Below are 16,330 nucleotides of genomic sequence, written 5' to 3' on the forward strand. Positions count from 1 at the left end.
TGAAGAACTCTGCAAACTTTAAAGCAATAAGTAAATAGGAGCTGTTAATTAGATTGAATCAGTTGCCATCATCCCAGGAATGATGTTAAACTGATCACAGGCTAGGCTTAATGGTATGCATTTTAAAAAAGACTCAGCTAGTATATTTCCTATGCATTAGGCCAAAATAGTGGTGAAGCAGGGTTACCTGGCAGTCTGGGCTGCAATTTGGTCTTTCTACAATTTCCATTCATTGATCCTACTTCTGCCCTTTGGAATTACCCAGAATAAGTCTACTTTCTTTTTGGCATGTTACAGCTTCCTACTTTTTAAAAGGCAGCTGTTATATTCTCCTCAACTTTTCCTTCTCTATGCTAAATACATGTACTTCCCTGAAAGATGCCTCATATAATAAGTGACATCTCTGGTGTAGTGAAAAGAATACTACATGTTGAGTCAGAGGATTTGGGTTTGAATGGTGGTTTTCCCACTTAGAACCTGCTGGATATTGTGTAAGTCACTTGAACTACTGAGGTCAGTGTTTTTCATTTATAAAATGGTAGCACTGGATCAGATGATCTCTAAGGGCCCTTCCAGTTCTAAATCTATGAGTCAATGAGATGCTTTCAAGACCCTTTCTAACTTTTATCATAGTCCTCTGGACACTCTTAAGTTTGTCGATGTGTTTCTTATATGATTATCAGACTGGGTACCATATTTAAAAGGTTTAGTAAAAAACACAAACAAACCATGGTGTTACTAATGAAAAGTATAGTTGAATTATTAGCTCCCTTGATCTGGACACTATTTTTAATTAATAAGCCTCAGATGGCATTAGCTTTCTTAGCACCATGCTGACTCACATTATGCTGGCGTTAAACTAAAAGTCCTAGTTTTTCTACATGAACTACTGTCAAAATAGATCTCTACTACTCTCTATTTATGTAATTAGTTCTTTGGAACTAAATTCAGGACTTGATATTTATTCCTTTTAAATTTAATCTTATTTAGTTCAGTCCATTAGTCTAATCTACTAAGATACAGTTGGACTCTTTTCACTAATTTGACAGTAGCTATTTTGTATCATAAACAGATTTGATTAGTGATCCTTCTAAATCTTCCCCTAAGTTATTTATAAAAATAATGACTAGGTCACAGGAAAGGTCAAAGTCCTATGGCATGATAAACACTCTTTCTGGACAGTTGTTACCAATGAACGAGCTATGAAATACCTAATAGTACTATTATATAGCTCATATTAAATACAAAATAAACTGCAAAAATTTAAACTGTCTTGCCAATCAATAAAAAAACAAGCATTCATTAATACAAAGGTGAAATTGTCCCTACCCTCAAGGAGTTTACATTCTAATGGGAGAGATTATATGTAAAGATGAAGGCATGTAGAGAATATATACAACATTGTGATATTAAAGAGATGTATTCAAATGAAGGCAATTTCAAAAGCCTGAGAAATCTGGGGCTTATACAATCCTTGGCTTCCTTCAAAACAGAGTTCAGGGATCACCATACCTCACAGGCCTTTCCTTACTCCCTCAACCCTACTTGTTTATGCTTTCATGTCTTAGAAGTACTTGGTATTTTTGCATTTATTTATTTATATGTTGTATCCTCCAAATAGAATGTAATCTTCTAAGGGCGGGAACTGTTTTACTTTTTTGTTTTCACATCTCCAGGACTGTAATGTAATGCCAAGGAAAGGTAACTTCCCAAGGTTCAGAATACCAGCATAGGGGCTCTCCATTTTATTCAGTGACCAACCAAGAACAGAGAAGATCAAAACATGACATCATTCCAAATACAGCATTTACTAAGGATGATTAAATAATCTCCAAGGACTACCCCACCCCAGGACCTTCCAATCATTCAATCAATTACAAAGTCCCTGTTCTAAATACTTCTCCACCCCTAGGCTGTACCTTCATTTAGTCCACCACAAAACCCCTCTTCTCAAATGGAGATTAGTTTCCAAACATAATAAAGTACCTTCATTTGTCCAATCACAGATTACAAAAAGGTCAAAAGTTCCCCACCCCTGGATCACAATTGAATCTACCCCAGAGTTACATCAAGTTTAAGCACAGCACTTAATACCCAAATGGAGGTCTTTTCTTCATCTTGACATGAGGCAAGTTCTCAGCAATCTTAGTTCCTGGGGAGACAAGGCTTAGCAAGGCCACAAGATACATTGCCAGTCTCTTCATTAGTTCATCCTCTGTCTGTAGAACAGTCCTAGAACCCCTGAACACATTAGCAAAACCCTCTCCCAGGATTTCTGTAAACATACAACAAGAAAATCCTTCTTCGGGGCTTCTGAACCAACAGAAAGGTTCCCAGACCCCTGCAACAACAGCACTGTCCTTCACCAGTGGACAGTATTCACTCTCTGTCTGCAGGACAGTCTCAGGGCTTCTTAACCAAAAGCCAGGCTCCAGGACTTCTTCAACAAAAGGACTGTCTTTCACCAGTGGACAAATCTGGCAAAACAACATCAAAACAGACAGACAAAGTACCAGCAAAACAGCCATGTCTCCTCAGTCCTTGACAGCTCAGGGGGCAGGTCTCAAAAGTCCAGGGCAATTCAAAGTGGCCCCCCAGCAATTCTCTCAGTCTGTCTCTGCCTCCACGAGGTGCTGCTTCCAAAAAGTTCTTCTGCCTCTCCCTGGTCTCTCCAAATCTAAGTCACCAGCTCCTCCCAGTTCAGGACTCTCTTTTCACATCAACAAGTCCATCCCACAGGTGGGATAAACAAGTTCTGGGTTTTAACACAATCAATTTGAAAACCAAGCCAATACAGGGGAATCTTTATATTCCATTACTATCACAAGGACCTAGCCCAGTGCTGTTTGTGTGTACACATGTGGGTATATATGTATATACACATGTATATATATGTGTATTGTTTCCATTTCCTCTCTTTTTACTCATTTTTCAAGTCTTTGTAAACTGGCTTCTGACTTCATTATTCAACTGAAATCTCTCTCATTAATTGCCAAAGCTAATGGCCTCTTGTCAGTCCTCAACTTTCTTGAACTTTTTGCTTCATTTGATATTGTTGACCACTCTCTGGTCCCTGCATACTTTTGCCTCTTTGGGCTTTCCTGACATGATTTCCTCCTAATTCTCTCACCTATCTGTTCCTTCTCAGTCTTCTTTGCTGGCTTATCAACCGAACCACACCCCTGAACTGTGGGTGTTCCCCCAAAAGCTCTATTCTGAGTCCTCCTTTCTTCCCTCTCTATACTTTCTCTCTTGGTGACCTCATTTGTTCCTCTGGATGTAAATGATTATTTCCATGCATATGACTCCCATTTCTTTATATCCAGTCCTGGGCTCTCTCCTGAGTTCTTGAGGCAGGGAGCCACTGAAACTTTCTGGGCAAAGGAGTATCAAGGTCAGACTTGTGCCCTAGGAAGTTTATTTTAGTGATTATGTGAAGAATTGATTAGAGAGAAGTGAGATTGGAAGAGAGACTAAGAGGGTATTACATGGTTCCTCCTTACCCTTCCCATATTCCCTCCTCAGTTGTAAGGCAATGAAAACGGTATTTAGTACAACAAAATTTCTTTACTAGAAGCAGGAAGATATATATGGGCATAAACGTCACAGCTGGGTAGTTACAGGCAGGGTCAACTGACAATGGAGTTCAAATATGGTGAGCATAATGGTTAAATCTTACCATAGATATGTACCACTGTCTCATCACCTGAAATCACTCCATTCTATGGCTCTACCAAGAAGTCTGAGCTTGTCTTAGTTTCACACTGTAGCAAAAACTCCCTGTCTAACTATCAAGAAAAGCAGTATCCAGAAAAGCCATTTTTGGAGCCAGGGAGACCCGAATTAAAGTCCTGCCTCTTGTATACATCTTGCCCTCATGACCCTGAGCAAGTCACTTAACTCTCAATGCCTCTTTAAAGTTTCAGAAGGTGCTGTTCTTCATTGGCAACGGTTCTATCAACATAATCACAAACCCTGTAGGTAGGTACCACTGAAGGGCATAGTCTAGGTGGCTCCACCACATCTCTGTCCCTTACTGCTCCATAGCTCTGGTTCCTGCTTAGGTCAGCTCTTTGGTCATTCAGACCCACTCATCCACCCTCTCAGCCCGCTCCAACTCTTATATCATGTCTATTTAGAATTGCTTTATTTTTTGCCTCGATGACCGCTCCTCCAGGTCTGCATAACTCGGAGGGTTTGGGGTGACAAAAATTTCCCTTCTCGTTCCATCTTGCTTCTGGGCGCTAGGACCAGCGCCAAGCAAATCACCCCGAGGCTTCATTTAGCAAGACTGGAGAGGTGTGGTAAAGCAAAGGCGTGACCTTTGTACTACATTCTTGCCAGCGTCAAAACTGTCACGCTCCCTAAGTATGTAGTCCTTTGTGGACTGGATGAAGTGTGATGCACTATTTATTTTCCTATGCCTGCTCTCCACTATCCTCTTTCCCCCCAGCCCCTTCCCATATGTTAAAAACAACAGCCTCTTTCGGAAGTTGCTGGGACAAAGAACGCAATGCACTATCCGCGAAGCCTTAGGTGTTTCTTGGAAGAGGGCCAGGGAAAACAACAAGGCACCTTGGTTACCTTTGCATGCACGCCGGGAGCCCACGCTCCTCCGCACGCAAATTTGTAGAGGGGGTCTTACGAGACCACAAGGCTGACCAGCGTCCTTTTAACCTCTTCCTCGCGGTGTGTGGGACCATAGCTGGGGCTGGTACAGGTGGGTGTGTGTGTGTGTGTGGGGGGGGTCAGCGTGGGTAGGTAAGGCACTCTCAGCCCATGCATGCTTTTCCAGTTCTCTAGAACGCCTGCGGAGTTGGAAGGGAGTGTCAGGAAGGTGGGGAGAGGACGTTCGTATAGGAGGGGTTCAAGTTCAGCCCGCTACCGTCAGCAAGCCAGGGAGAGAGGTGGGCGCATAGAGGGCGAGGCGAGGTCTTCCCAGGAAGCGAGCCCACGTGAGGGCGTGGCCAAGGCGGGCGCGGGGCGGGGCAGCGCGCCAGGCTAGGGCTTCCCAGCTGCTACAAGCAGGACGGGGGCGTGGCCAAAATGGGTGAGGGGCGGGGCAGCACGCGAGGCTAGAGCTTCCAGCAGCTACAAGCAGGATGGGGGCGTGGCCAAGGCGGGCGCGGGGCCGCGCGCGAGGCTAGGCGAGGGGCGGGCCCTCGCGGGGCACTGCCCTCCGCCCTCCTCCCCCCTCCCCCCCAGCTCTATCCAGGCTTCCCAGCCTCCCCCGCGCCTCCTCGGCTTGGGCAGTCGCAGCAGTGGGCGCGCGTCCCAGTTCCCGTCCCCGGCTCGTTCCGTGCTATGGCGGCCTACAGCAAGTACCTGACGGCGCGGAACTCCTCGCTGGCCGGGGCCGCCTTCCTAGTGCTCTGTTTGCTTCATAAGCGGCGTCGCGCCGCTGCCGCCGCCGCCTCCCGTGCTGGAGGCCCGCAGCACGGGTAAGCGGGACCCGCCGCCCCCTCCTCCTCGAGAGTCCGCCTGGCGCACCCCCGCGCCTCGAGCACACGCTCCGGGGTCCTGCCGGGGTCCCCCCTAGCCCGCTGCCGGGACCAGTCTGAACCCGCTTGACCGGTCCCGCACCCCGCGGGCCTGTGGGATTCGGGGGCTGGATAGGGGTGTCCTCCCTTGACCTCCCCTACCCGGTGCTCCTCCCCTTCCCTCGTGCGCGAGTGCCCGCGTCCCCCTCCCCCTCCGCGCTCGCGGCCCTTTCCCTTGCCCCAACTTTGCAGGGCGTGTTTGGACTCTCCCTGTTCGCCCTCCCCGTGGGTGGGTGCAGCACCTGGCGCTGGTGGGGACCCCGCCGCGGTGGCTGCCCTGAGCCCCGGGATGGTCAGGGGTCTGCATAAAGGCATCCAGGAGCAGGGCGAGTCTTAAAACTCTTACACCCACTTGGCAAAGTCTTGTTGGGCAGTGATTGGCGGACTTGGCCGGTGACTTGTCATCGAGACCGGCCGAATCTCTGATCTAAGAACTTGATTGAAAGCCTGTCGCCTTCCCGAGGTTCCTAACAGCTTCTCCCGCTCAGCAGGTGAAAGGTGACATCTGCTTCTTCCCGGCCAGGTGCCAGTTGCAGGGCTCTGTCCTCTACTTCAGCGGGGAGATGGAGCCCCAGTTTTTAGGATTAGGGAAACTGGAGGAGAGGGATTCGGGGGTCCCCGTGATCCTGAAGAAGAGCAGTGGGAAGGAGCATGCTAGGAGCACTGAGTATTTTTCTGTCCTCAGATAACTGGGTTTTTGTTGAAGTTACTGTCCAAATGCCCTATGCCTTCCTCTTAATATTCCGGTGGCTTTTTTTTTTTCAGTTACTTTATTTCATTAAAACTGCCACCACTAAATTCTGAAGTAAGAAGAAATTAAGTTTTATTCAACTGGAAGAAATGTGGATGAAACTAGAGACCTTAAGAGCTGTTCAGTTCTATGCTATTAACTGTAGTTTCCCATAGGAAATAGCTCCGAATTGCCTGAAGACTTAGTTTAGTGGGAAATTTTTACATTAAAACAAGCATGTTTGAAAGTGGGAAAAGCCTGACAACTCTTTTGTTAGGCACCGTAGTTCTTTAGATAAAGCAATTCTCCACCTTATGAAACTTCTGTTCCTCACCTAGAAAGTTATCAATTAAAGAAATGCTCAAATTAAAATATAATATGACTTTGTATTAATATTCTCTCCAAGAGTACTGCTTAAGTGAATAGAATAAATGCATTAATGTTTAAAGAGTAGATAACAGAACTAGATAGGCCTGCATGAAAATTTTAAATATTTGATTGGAAAATAACTTAACACTAGCATGATATCATTTTTGTTAAAATCACTCACAAATGAAAATCCTTTTATTACAAATTATGCAAAGCATTTTGAAATTGAATTGGATTCTGGTGGATATATTTGAATAAGAAATCACTGCTTCATCATCTGTTGAATGGAAATGAAGAGATTTGTAGGTCATAGATAAAATTGGGAATTAAAAAAAAGAAACAAAACAAATGACTTTTATTCCTCAAAATATTTATAGACTTGATAAAGATTTTAAAATGATATTTTTGTAGAGGAAATGAAATGATCAAATCAGCTTTATAGGGATGGAACAGGACCTGTGATTTCATTTGTAGAAATAACTCTTGCATGAGGAAACTCCCTCTACCAATGAAGGTCTTTACCTTTTCTGCAACTTAAAGTCTTAGGGGGTTACCTAGAGCACTGAGAAGTTAGAGTCAGAGGCAGCACTTGAACTCATGTCTTTTTGGTCTGCTCTTTCTGCAATGCCAGGACTCCTTTGTAATGCTTTATAGGTGTACTGGTCTAAATTGTTTTAATTACTTCTCTGTAACCTGCTAAGATAAATGAATCTTTAGTGTTATAGCTTGTAAAAATTGCCAATTTAATAGGTGGAGTGCTTATATTTAACTGTCCTTATGAATCTCTTTGGGAATCACTAATTAGATATATGTAAAGGTTAATCAAAAAAGAAGGCCAGTAGTCAAGCCTTTCCTCATTCTAGGCAGTTAAACATATTAGACACCAGAAGCCTCTAGAGATGAGCTCTTGTAAAAGTAAGGTGAAAACAGTTTTTTGTTTAAGTTTAATACTCCAATCATACCATTAGAAAATGAGTGGACTGGAAGTTGGCACCCATATAGAGTCTTTTCTACTAACCTGTAAGCTCTGTAAGGGAAAGTACCTTGTCTTATTTAAAGTTGTGTTTACTTTAGTACCCACTTAGCACAATATTATACACTAAGTGCTTCAGTACTTTTTTTCCATTTATTCAAAAAGATTTCTTTTGGTGAAGGCAAAGCAACATATTCAATCCAACGAGTATTTGTTTTTTTAACTCATAACTTTATCTCATAACTACTTGATAAGAAAGCTACACAAAATATGTAAGGTATATGGTATCATTTGCCTTTTGGACATTTTCACCTGATGATCTGTCTGTGTCTTAGAGTCAACATGCCTAAAACTGAACTCATTATCTTTCTCCCCCAAGCCCTTCCTTCTTCTTAACTTTATTATTATTCTTCAGGGGACCACCATCCTCTCAGTCACTCAGTCTCCCACACTAGGCATCATCCTTAATTCCTTACTCTTTTACACTCCCCTCCCCCAATATAGAATCTCTTGCCAAGGTCTTTCAATTTTATCTACATAACATCTCTTATATATGCATCTTTCTTTTTTCTGAAAACAGCCACCCTGCCACCCTTGCTATAAAGTACACCTTATCCCCATGTCTTAGCACAGTAAGTGCACATAACACTTAATTATGTCAGTAAAACAAACATAAAAAAGTTTGAAAATAAGGTAATTTATGACTAGGTGACAATAAGCAATATATATATATAATAGATATAGAATTCAGGAGAGTTCAATATGAGTGGTCAAGGAAGGCTTAATTAAGGAGGTGAGACTAGATTGGGGCCTTGAAGAAGGGATAGGATTTAAGATATGTTTTTATATGGAAGACATAAAATATTAAGGGTCATTCATTTTAATTCTTACTCTGTGAGTTTTTATGAGAGGAAGAAATTTTCTGTTCTATTCCCTTAGACACTTTTTTGGGAGGATTATACAAAATCTACCATAAGGAAAGGAAGATTCATGTATTTTATTTAGGTTCATTGAACCTAATTTGTAGGAGAAAACATTGATAAAGTATGAACAAATAATATGGCAGTTGTGAATTATTAAATAATTATAAGGCAAAATTCTAATAGGATGGACTTATTAGATACAGAAGTATGTAATCTCAAAATACTTGGGTTTCTTCTCTGGCACCTCCATCCCTCAACTCCTCAATAAAAATGATGAAATGTTTTAGAACATCTCACAATAGCTAATCAAAAGTCAAATAATGTGACTTGTCTTCTGTGATACTTTTCTGGTTCTTGTACCTTTTTTACTACATACTTCTGTCTTCAGCCTGTGTATATTACCCAAAGCTCAGTACTTGGCACTCTTGTTTATACAATTTTCCATCTTAAAACTCATCTGTAGAGCTTTAGTGTTTTAGAACTAGAAAGTACTATAGAAATATTTTAGTCCAGTCTCCTTGTTTTACATGTGAGGAAACTAAGATCCAGAAAGGTTACATCATTGGCCTAAATCTTTCCTGGCTTCAACTGCATCTTATGAAGAACCTCTAGGCTTTTCATCTCCTTCTGTTAGGATGTCCTCATATGAGTAAGATGTCAGGATCACCTTAAATTCATGGCATCATGGAAAGAGCACAGACTCAGGAATAACAAGACCCAAGCTTTGGTTCAGGCTTTGTCAACTTGTAGTGTGAACCATAGGCAAATCATTTCACTTCTCTGGACTGCAGTTTCACTGTCTTAAAATGAAGGAATTGGACAAAGCAGGTTCCTTTCAATTCTGAGTCTTCAGTGTAACTCTACAAGCACATTATCTTTTCCCTGGAAATCTATTTAACAGATTCTCTACAGCAGTTGAACTACTTTTCTTCCCAGGAGACATCTTTGACTTTGCCCACCTTCCCACTTTACATTTTGCCAGCTGTTACATTTTTATATTCTCATTCATCTTTTCTTCACTATTTTCACTATCTTTACCCTCTTCTAAACCCTTGCTAATTCATTAGTAAATTACTGTAGTAGCTTTTTCACTTGTCTTCCTGCTGCCAGACTTTTTCTCAGGCACATGTTTATTGAGGGCTTACTGTTTACAAGATGTTATGGTAAGTGTCCTGGGGCAATTATCTGCCATCAGGGGCTTATGGTATAGTTGGGGATTTCACTTCATACCCAGCAAATGAGCAAAGTTGGGAACACTCAGTGATGGAGGGGGCAGGACTAAAGAAAGACAGGTACACTTCTTCACTATTGGTAGAGCTATGAATTAGTCTGACCAGTTCTGGGAAGCAATTTGCAATACATATTAAAAAAAAATACTCTTATGATCCAAAGATCCCACTGCTAGATATATGCCCCCAGGATTGGTCAAAGATGGAAAAGAAAGGTCCCATTCCAACCAATATAAATTATTCTTGTGGTAACAAAGAACCAGAGATAAAGTAAATGCTCATCAGAATGGCTAAATAAATTGTGGTACCTGAACGTAGTGGAATATTATGTTGCTGTAAAATGTATTGGCAGAAATATGGAATTAGAGTTAGAAGGGATCTCAGTGGCATCTAGTTTTACCCATATGTGAAAGGAATCCCCATTGTTACATAACTGACAGTGGGTCGTCCAGCCTCTGCTTGAACACCTCTAAGGAGGGGGAATGTGAATATGAAGAATTCAGAGAAGTATATGAAAGTGTATATGAACTGATCTGTACTGAGGTAAGCAGAACCAAGAAAAGCAACCTATACAATGACTACAACAATGTAAGTGGAAAGAACAAAATAATTGAGACTGATTGCAATTTTAATGTAATTGTAATTATACTTTGTAATTAAAATGTTTTTTGTAACCCAGATTTGTAATTATAATGATGAAGCATGCTTCCAGAGAATAGATGAGAAAATATACTTCTTTGCAGAGTTGAGGGACTATGGAGTATCACATCTGCTTTCATATACAGTTCATTGTTTGGTTAGTTTTGCCAAACTTTTTCTCTTTCTTTTTTATTCTTTTGTTACAAAGGATAGCTTACTGGGGAGGGGATGTTCAGAAATGAAGTTGATACAGTTAAAAACGAGATCATGAAATATTAAGTAATTTAAAAATATAGTTGGGGAGACAAGACAGACATGGAAAAGTGGAATGAAATAAGTATGTGGAGAGTGCTTTCATATATGTTATCTTAAATCCTCATTGCAGTCTTGTCAAATAAGTTATCACAGCAGTTTATAGGGACCCATGGCACTTAGAGTTGGAAAGGATTTTAAGTTGTTTAAAATATTTAAAATTTTACTTTCTTTAACAAGCACCAAAAAAATCCCCCAAAACACAACAACCCCAAAACCAAAAAGGACATTTCCATATAACAAAGTAGAACAGAAAAAGAGGATCATACATGAAATTGGAAATCTCTACTGTATACAGCTTGCTTCTCCTTTGGAAAGGACTTTAGAGAATGTCTAGTCCAACAATGAGGAAACTGAGACTTTGGGAGGTTGTGACTTAACCTGTAAATGACTGTTAAAGGCAGATCCATATCCTTCCTTACTTCAAATCTATCCACTTGCCTTTTCCATTATAGGCCATTGCCTTTAATAAGGACTTTCCTCATAACCATACTGTGAAGATTATTAACCTCTTGACAGGTGATGAACCTGATGCTGAGAGAGGCAAAGTAATTTCAATCATTGTTCCCAAGTCCTAGGAATTCAAAAGGAAAAGTAGAATAGTCTCTGTCCTTTAGGAGTTTTGGGGTGAGAGAGGGGTGACAACTGTACACAGTAATTAAGCTTGGAAAAGTAGGTTGGAGTCAGGTCTCAAAGGGCTTTAAATTGGGAAACAATGGAGGTTATATATTGATCCTGGAGGCAAAAGGGAGTCAGTGAAGTTTATAGAGCATGGGAGTAATGTAGTCTGTTTTGTGCTTTAGGGTATTTGACACATTATCAAATTTTGGTCATTGCATCAGATATTTTTGACTAGTTCATAGGCTTAGAGTTGGGAAGGACCTTAGAGGCTATCAGATCCATTTCCCTAATTTTCATTTTTGTCACAAGGCAGGTTTCAGTTTGAATGGGATAAGGAGGTACTTAAAACTATTGTGATATAAAGGCAAAAATCATTAGTAAAATATTTCTTGAAATTGCATTGATTAGTTTTCATATCTCTAAATATATCTCTCCTCCCTCTCCCCAAGATTGAGGTCTTGTAACAAAGAATAAAAAAAGTAAATAAAAAGACTGTTCAGTGCTAACCAATACCTGGGTACAGTAGAAAGAATACTGACACTGAAGGCAAGATGTAGGTTCAAATTCTAGCTCTTCCGTTTGCCACCTCTATGGTTGTTTGGAGGAGGCAGGTAGGTGGCTCCATAGATAGAGCAAGAGCAACATGGTTGAATGGACAAGTTACTAAATCTCCTTGGACCTCAGTTTCCTTTCCTTATGTTCCTAAAATGAAAAGGTTAGATATAGTTAGTCTCTGAGGTCCCTTTCAGCTCTAGAGCTATGAACCAGTGACACCAGCTGAATCTTGACACACTCATAGTTCATCACTTTTTCCATCAGCTGTTCTGCTTGGTTTCTATCCCAGGAATATCATGCCCTTTGCAGGATAAGCTGATCCCTGGAAATCTCAGATTGATCCAGTTTTGATACTTAACACTTCCTCAGCACCTTCAGTTACCTTTCCCCTTTGATCGGAGGGTAGGAGAGCAGAGTAATTAACTCCCAAACACTTTCTTTTATAGAAGACTCAGAACTTTGGTTTTGATTCCATGAACGTTATGTATTTCTTTGCACTGTATATCTCTCTTCCACTTCCTTACTACCTATGCACTCCAATACTTGCATTCTGGATTGTCAAAAAGAAGGAGATGTAGAGAGACAGATTTTGGATAAATGCAAAGATAAATTTTCTAACAACTGTAACTGTTAGCTTTGGTTGTTAATGTCTTAAAGTGATGGGCTACCCCGGGATATGGCGGGCTTCTCTTCACTGGAGTTTTAAGGCAGTTTTGGTGATGACTTACTGCTTTTGTAGAATGAATGGAAAGATGCTTATTTGGGTAGGAATTGAACTAGCTAGATTTTGAGTTTCTTTTCAACTTGTTCTGTGAGTAATTGAGAGTTTAAAAGTATTTCAGTAATTTAAGACCTATAATTATGTAACTGAGGGGTTTGCCTCTAGCAAATTATCTGAGGTGAGTTTTGCACTCCCATGTCCTTTGACTCAATGAACTTTCTACTGTATGTTGTTCAATAGATGGAAGAGACTGAAGCAGAAAGACCCATTGCTGAAAAGTAGTAGAGTTAGGAGGAGAGCTCAGGACTTTTAACTCCCAGAATTCTCTTCCCATGACCTCACATTAAGACAACACACTCTAGTGTTAGAAATAATCTAGGTAGCATATATGTCAAAAAACATAAAATATACATCTAAGAACCTTAGAGAAAAGAGAAAGGAATAGAATGGCTTGAGACAATATTAGAAGTTTAGGGAATAAGATTCCTTTATATGTACAGAGAGGAAAGGAGCAGAGTGAAAGTATTGGAGAAATCTTGCCAGGCATGTATTTGCTAGGAAAGGGCTCATTCTGGGTCCTGGAAGAAACATCTAGGGAAGAGATGAGCTCTTCTGCCTCCAGCATTTCTAGGAGTTAGGAATCTAGTACTTACTTGTCATCAGGTGAGAATCCAGTGTATTCCACATTTCTGACAGGAAATAGAAGCCCTGTTTTGCAGATAATAAACGACTAAAATAACAGTTATAGCACTAATCACAGTTTTGCTTTCTTTTAGTAAATTAAATTTTGGGTAATGAATTTGATAAACTCAAATCAAGTTGTTTCTACCTATGATTTTCATAATATTCCAGGGTATCTGCTATTATCTAGGGAGAATTGTAGGCATAGGGACAGGAACTTGATCCGAGAAGTTAAATTACTTGTTATACAGTCAGATCAGTAGAGAATTAATGTTATTAATTTACCCTTTTTACAAATATTTGAGTAACTTATGTATTTATGCTGAATGTTTTGGTGTTACAACCCTCAACTTTTTTCCATCTAGAGTTTATAGCTAGAACATCCATGGCAGTGCACTTATACTTCACTTTATTTGGGAGACATAAGATATATGAATGTGAATTACTAAGTTTAAGAAATTATTTTCTTCACAAGAATCCTGTGAGGTAGGAATTAGAAGTATTTTCCAGATGAGGAAACTAATGTATAGAAAGGTTAAATTATTTCTCTATATCACATAACTTGAAAGTATCTGAATCAGGTCTTCAGGCTTCAGGCATACTGTTTTCTCTATTTTCCACTGCTTCTCAGATGTGTTCCTAAATTGTAAATCTAGAAAGGGGTGATAAGATATGTATGTAGACAACTGATACTCTGATCAGTCTAGTAAGAGAGATATAGGTATAATGCTGTTTTAGTTGAAGATGAGATCACTTCTGACTTTAGGAAATATTTCATGGAGCAAGTGGCATTTGAACTGAATTTTGAAAGAGAAATTAATGAATGAAATTAGAGTAGGTTATTATATAGATTGAGGAGAGAAGCCCACTCAAAGAAAAGCTGCAATTTATCTCTTCTTCATCAGATTTTTCCTAGAACTTTGAAACTCTTTTTCATACTTAGCACATTTTTATTTGTAATCAGTTCAACAAGATTAAATTTTGTTTCAGGTTAAAGCTTGGAGATTATAATTTTCCAGCCTAAACTCTTCCTCCTCTTCAATTTTGAGCCCAATTCATTGTCCATCTGCAGTGTCTAAGGTGTATGCATTAATGGAACAGTTCTGTAATCTGAAAAACAGGCATTTTTGTCTAGTTGGTTTTTCCTATGAAGTTATTAGTTTCTTAGCCATAATCTTTTTAGTGATTTTAAATCACTAAAAATCACTGAATCTCAAGGCTTGATGAAGTCAACACAATGTCATCTTCTCTGTTGGGCATTCAAAGCCCTGCATAACCTTGCCCTCCTCCTACCTTTCCAGTCTTCTTACTCCCCAACAAGTAAGTACTCTTTGATCCAGTGACATTGACCCCCTGCCTGTTCCATAAACAAGACATTTCATTTCTTGGCTCTGGACATTTTTTCTGCCTGTCCCCTAGGCCTGGAATGCTTCCCTCCTCCTCTCCCAACTGTTGACCTCCCTGGCTTCCTTTAAGTCCCAACTGAAATCCCACTTTATACAGGAAGCCTTCCTTAATCCTTCTTAATTCCAGTGCTTTCCCTCTTTTAATTATTTACTATTTATCCTATATATAGCTTGCTTTGTATAAATTTCTTTGAATGTTATCTTCTGCCATTAGATTGTAAGTTCTTTGAGGATAGGAACTGGCTTTCATCTCTTATTGTATCCCCAGGGCTTAGCATAATGCTTGGCCCATACTAGATGCTTGATAAATGTTTATTGATTGACCGTCAAATGGGTTGTATGTGAAAGATTTAAGGTGAGGGAAAAATTAAGGGAAACATGGTTGAAAACCTGGGTGACTAAAAGACTGGGGGTGCCTTCATCTGAATTAGGGAAGGTTGGATGAAAAATGGGTTTAGGATAAAGAAAACAAGGTTGTTTTTGGTCATGTTGAATTTTACATGTCCATGAAACAGGCAGATATATCCTGAAATCACTTAGTGATTTAGAACTTGAGTTCAAAAGAGTGATTCTTGCTAGGTTTGGGAGTCATCAGTAGAGAGCAGTAAATAGTTGAATTCATGGGAGTTGATTAGTTCACCAAAGGAGAGAGTGTGGAGAGAAAAAGATTCTTGGGGAGGGGGGGCGGGGAGGGAGAAGGGGAATGATTTGCATGATGATCCAGGAAAGGCAATTGAAAGGAGCAATCATCCAGGTTGGAGGGGCGATAGCAGAATCACAGAAGCTAAGAGAGCAGAGAATATCTGAGAGAATAGTTTTTAGTGTCAAAAAGGGGCAGAGAGGTCAAGTAGAATGAGAGCTAAGAGAAGGCCATTGGACTTAGCAGTCATTTGGTCAGAAGCCAGATTGTGTAGCTTAGAAAAGTGACTGGGAAGTTAGGAAATTGAAGCTTGGTTATAAAAAGAAGAGATAGGATGATAGCGTTGAAGAAATATCTTTTTTTTTTTTAACAGATCAAACAGAGATCTGTATGACAGGAAAAGGGGAATATCTTGTGGTGAGAGTGAAGGATAACTGATGGACAGCCTGTGCACTTCATTGGTGTTCATACAATGTTAATAAAATAGAGGAAGGCCCTCAAGTACATTGATTTGACCACCTGTGGAGGATTTATGGGAAGGCATGGACAAGAGTCACACGAGATGAGAAGGCACAGATGATCTGCCTTGTAGGAAGTATCAATGAAATCATAGTTCACTAAGGTGCCATGTTATGTGACTAGATTAGTTTGGAGCTGTAATTACATGAGGTGCCTTCTCTTTAATCTTCTTTCCCTTCTACTTCATTGGTGAATTTTCACCACTGCTTTAATTTGTCAGCCTTATTACACAGATTGCTGGACTCTCACATCAGTCACTGCTCATTTTCTGTTGCTAACCCAGACAGAGTCATTCTTTTTGGATGTTCAGCGCTTGCTGTATCCAGCCCTTTCCAGCTTTCTTTTTCATAACAAAAATATAAGACTCCTGAGTATTGTTATATGCCTTTGAATTGTTTCCTTAGTCTTGAATCATATTACCCAACTGTATCAGCAATGCCATATTCACAATGCCTATAGAGATTACAAATAT

General features: G+C 40.3%; 1 protein-coding gene across 2 annotated transcripts in view; it reads left to right on the top strand.

Annotated features, from left to right (window-relative positions):
* Positions 1-5,196: 5,196 nt before the first annotated feature.
* The window catches only part of ABCD3 (ATP binding cassette subfamily D member 3), a 94,742-nt gene continuing 83,608 nt past the window's right edge, over positions 5,197-16,330 (top strand). Inside the window, exon 1 of one of the 2 annotated variants that reach the window (XM_069063375.1) lies at positions 5,197-5,441. In XM_069063375.1, coding sequence (XP_068919476.1) covers positions 5,305-5,441 — 137 coding nt within the window. In that variant the 5' untranslated portion in view covers positions 5,197-5,304. The remainder of the gene's footprint in view (positions 5,442-16,330) is intronic. The other variant, XM_069063376.1, reaches the window with a different exon arrangement.

This window comes from Petaurus breviceps, unplaced genomic scaffold (assembly GCF_028583685.1).
Source record: "Petaurus breviceps papuanus isolate PSGF00001 unplaced genomic scaffold, PetGlider_PUasm1.0 90564, whole genome shotgun sequence".
Lineage (NCBI taxonomy): Eukaryota > Metazoa > Chordata > Mammalia > Diprotodontia > Petauridae > Petaurus > Petaurus breviceps.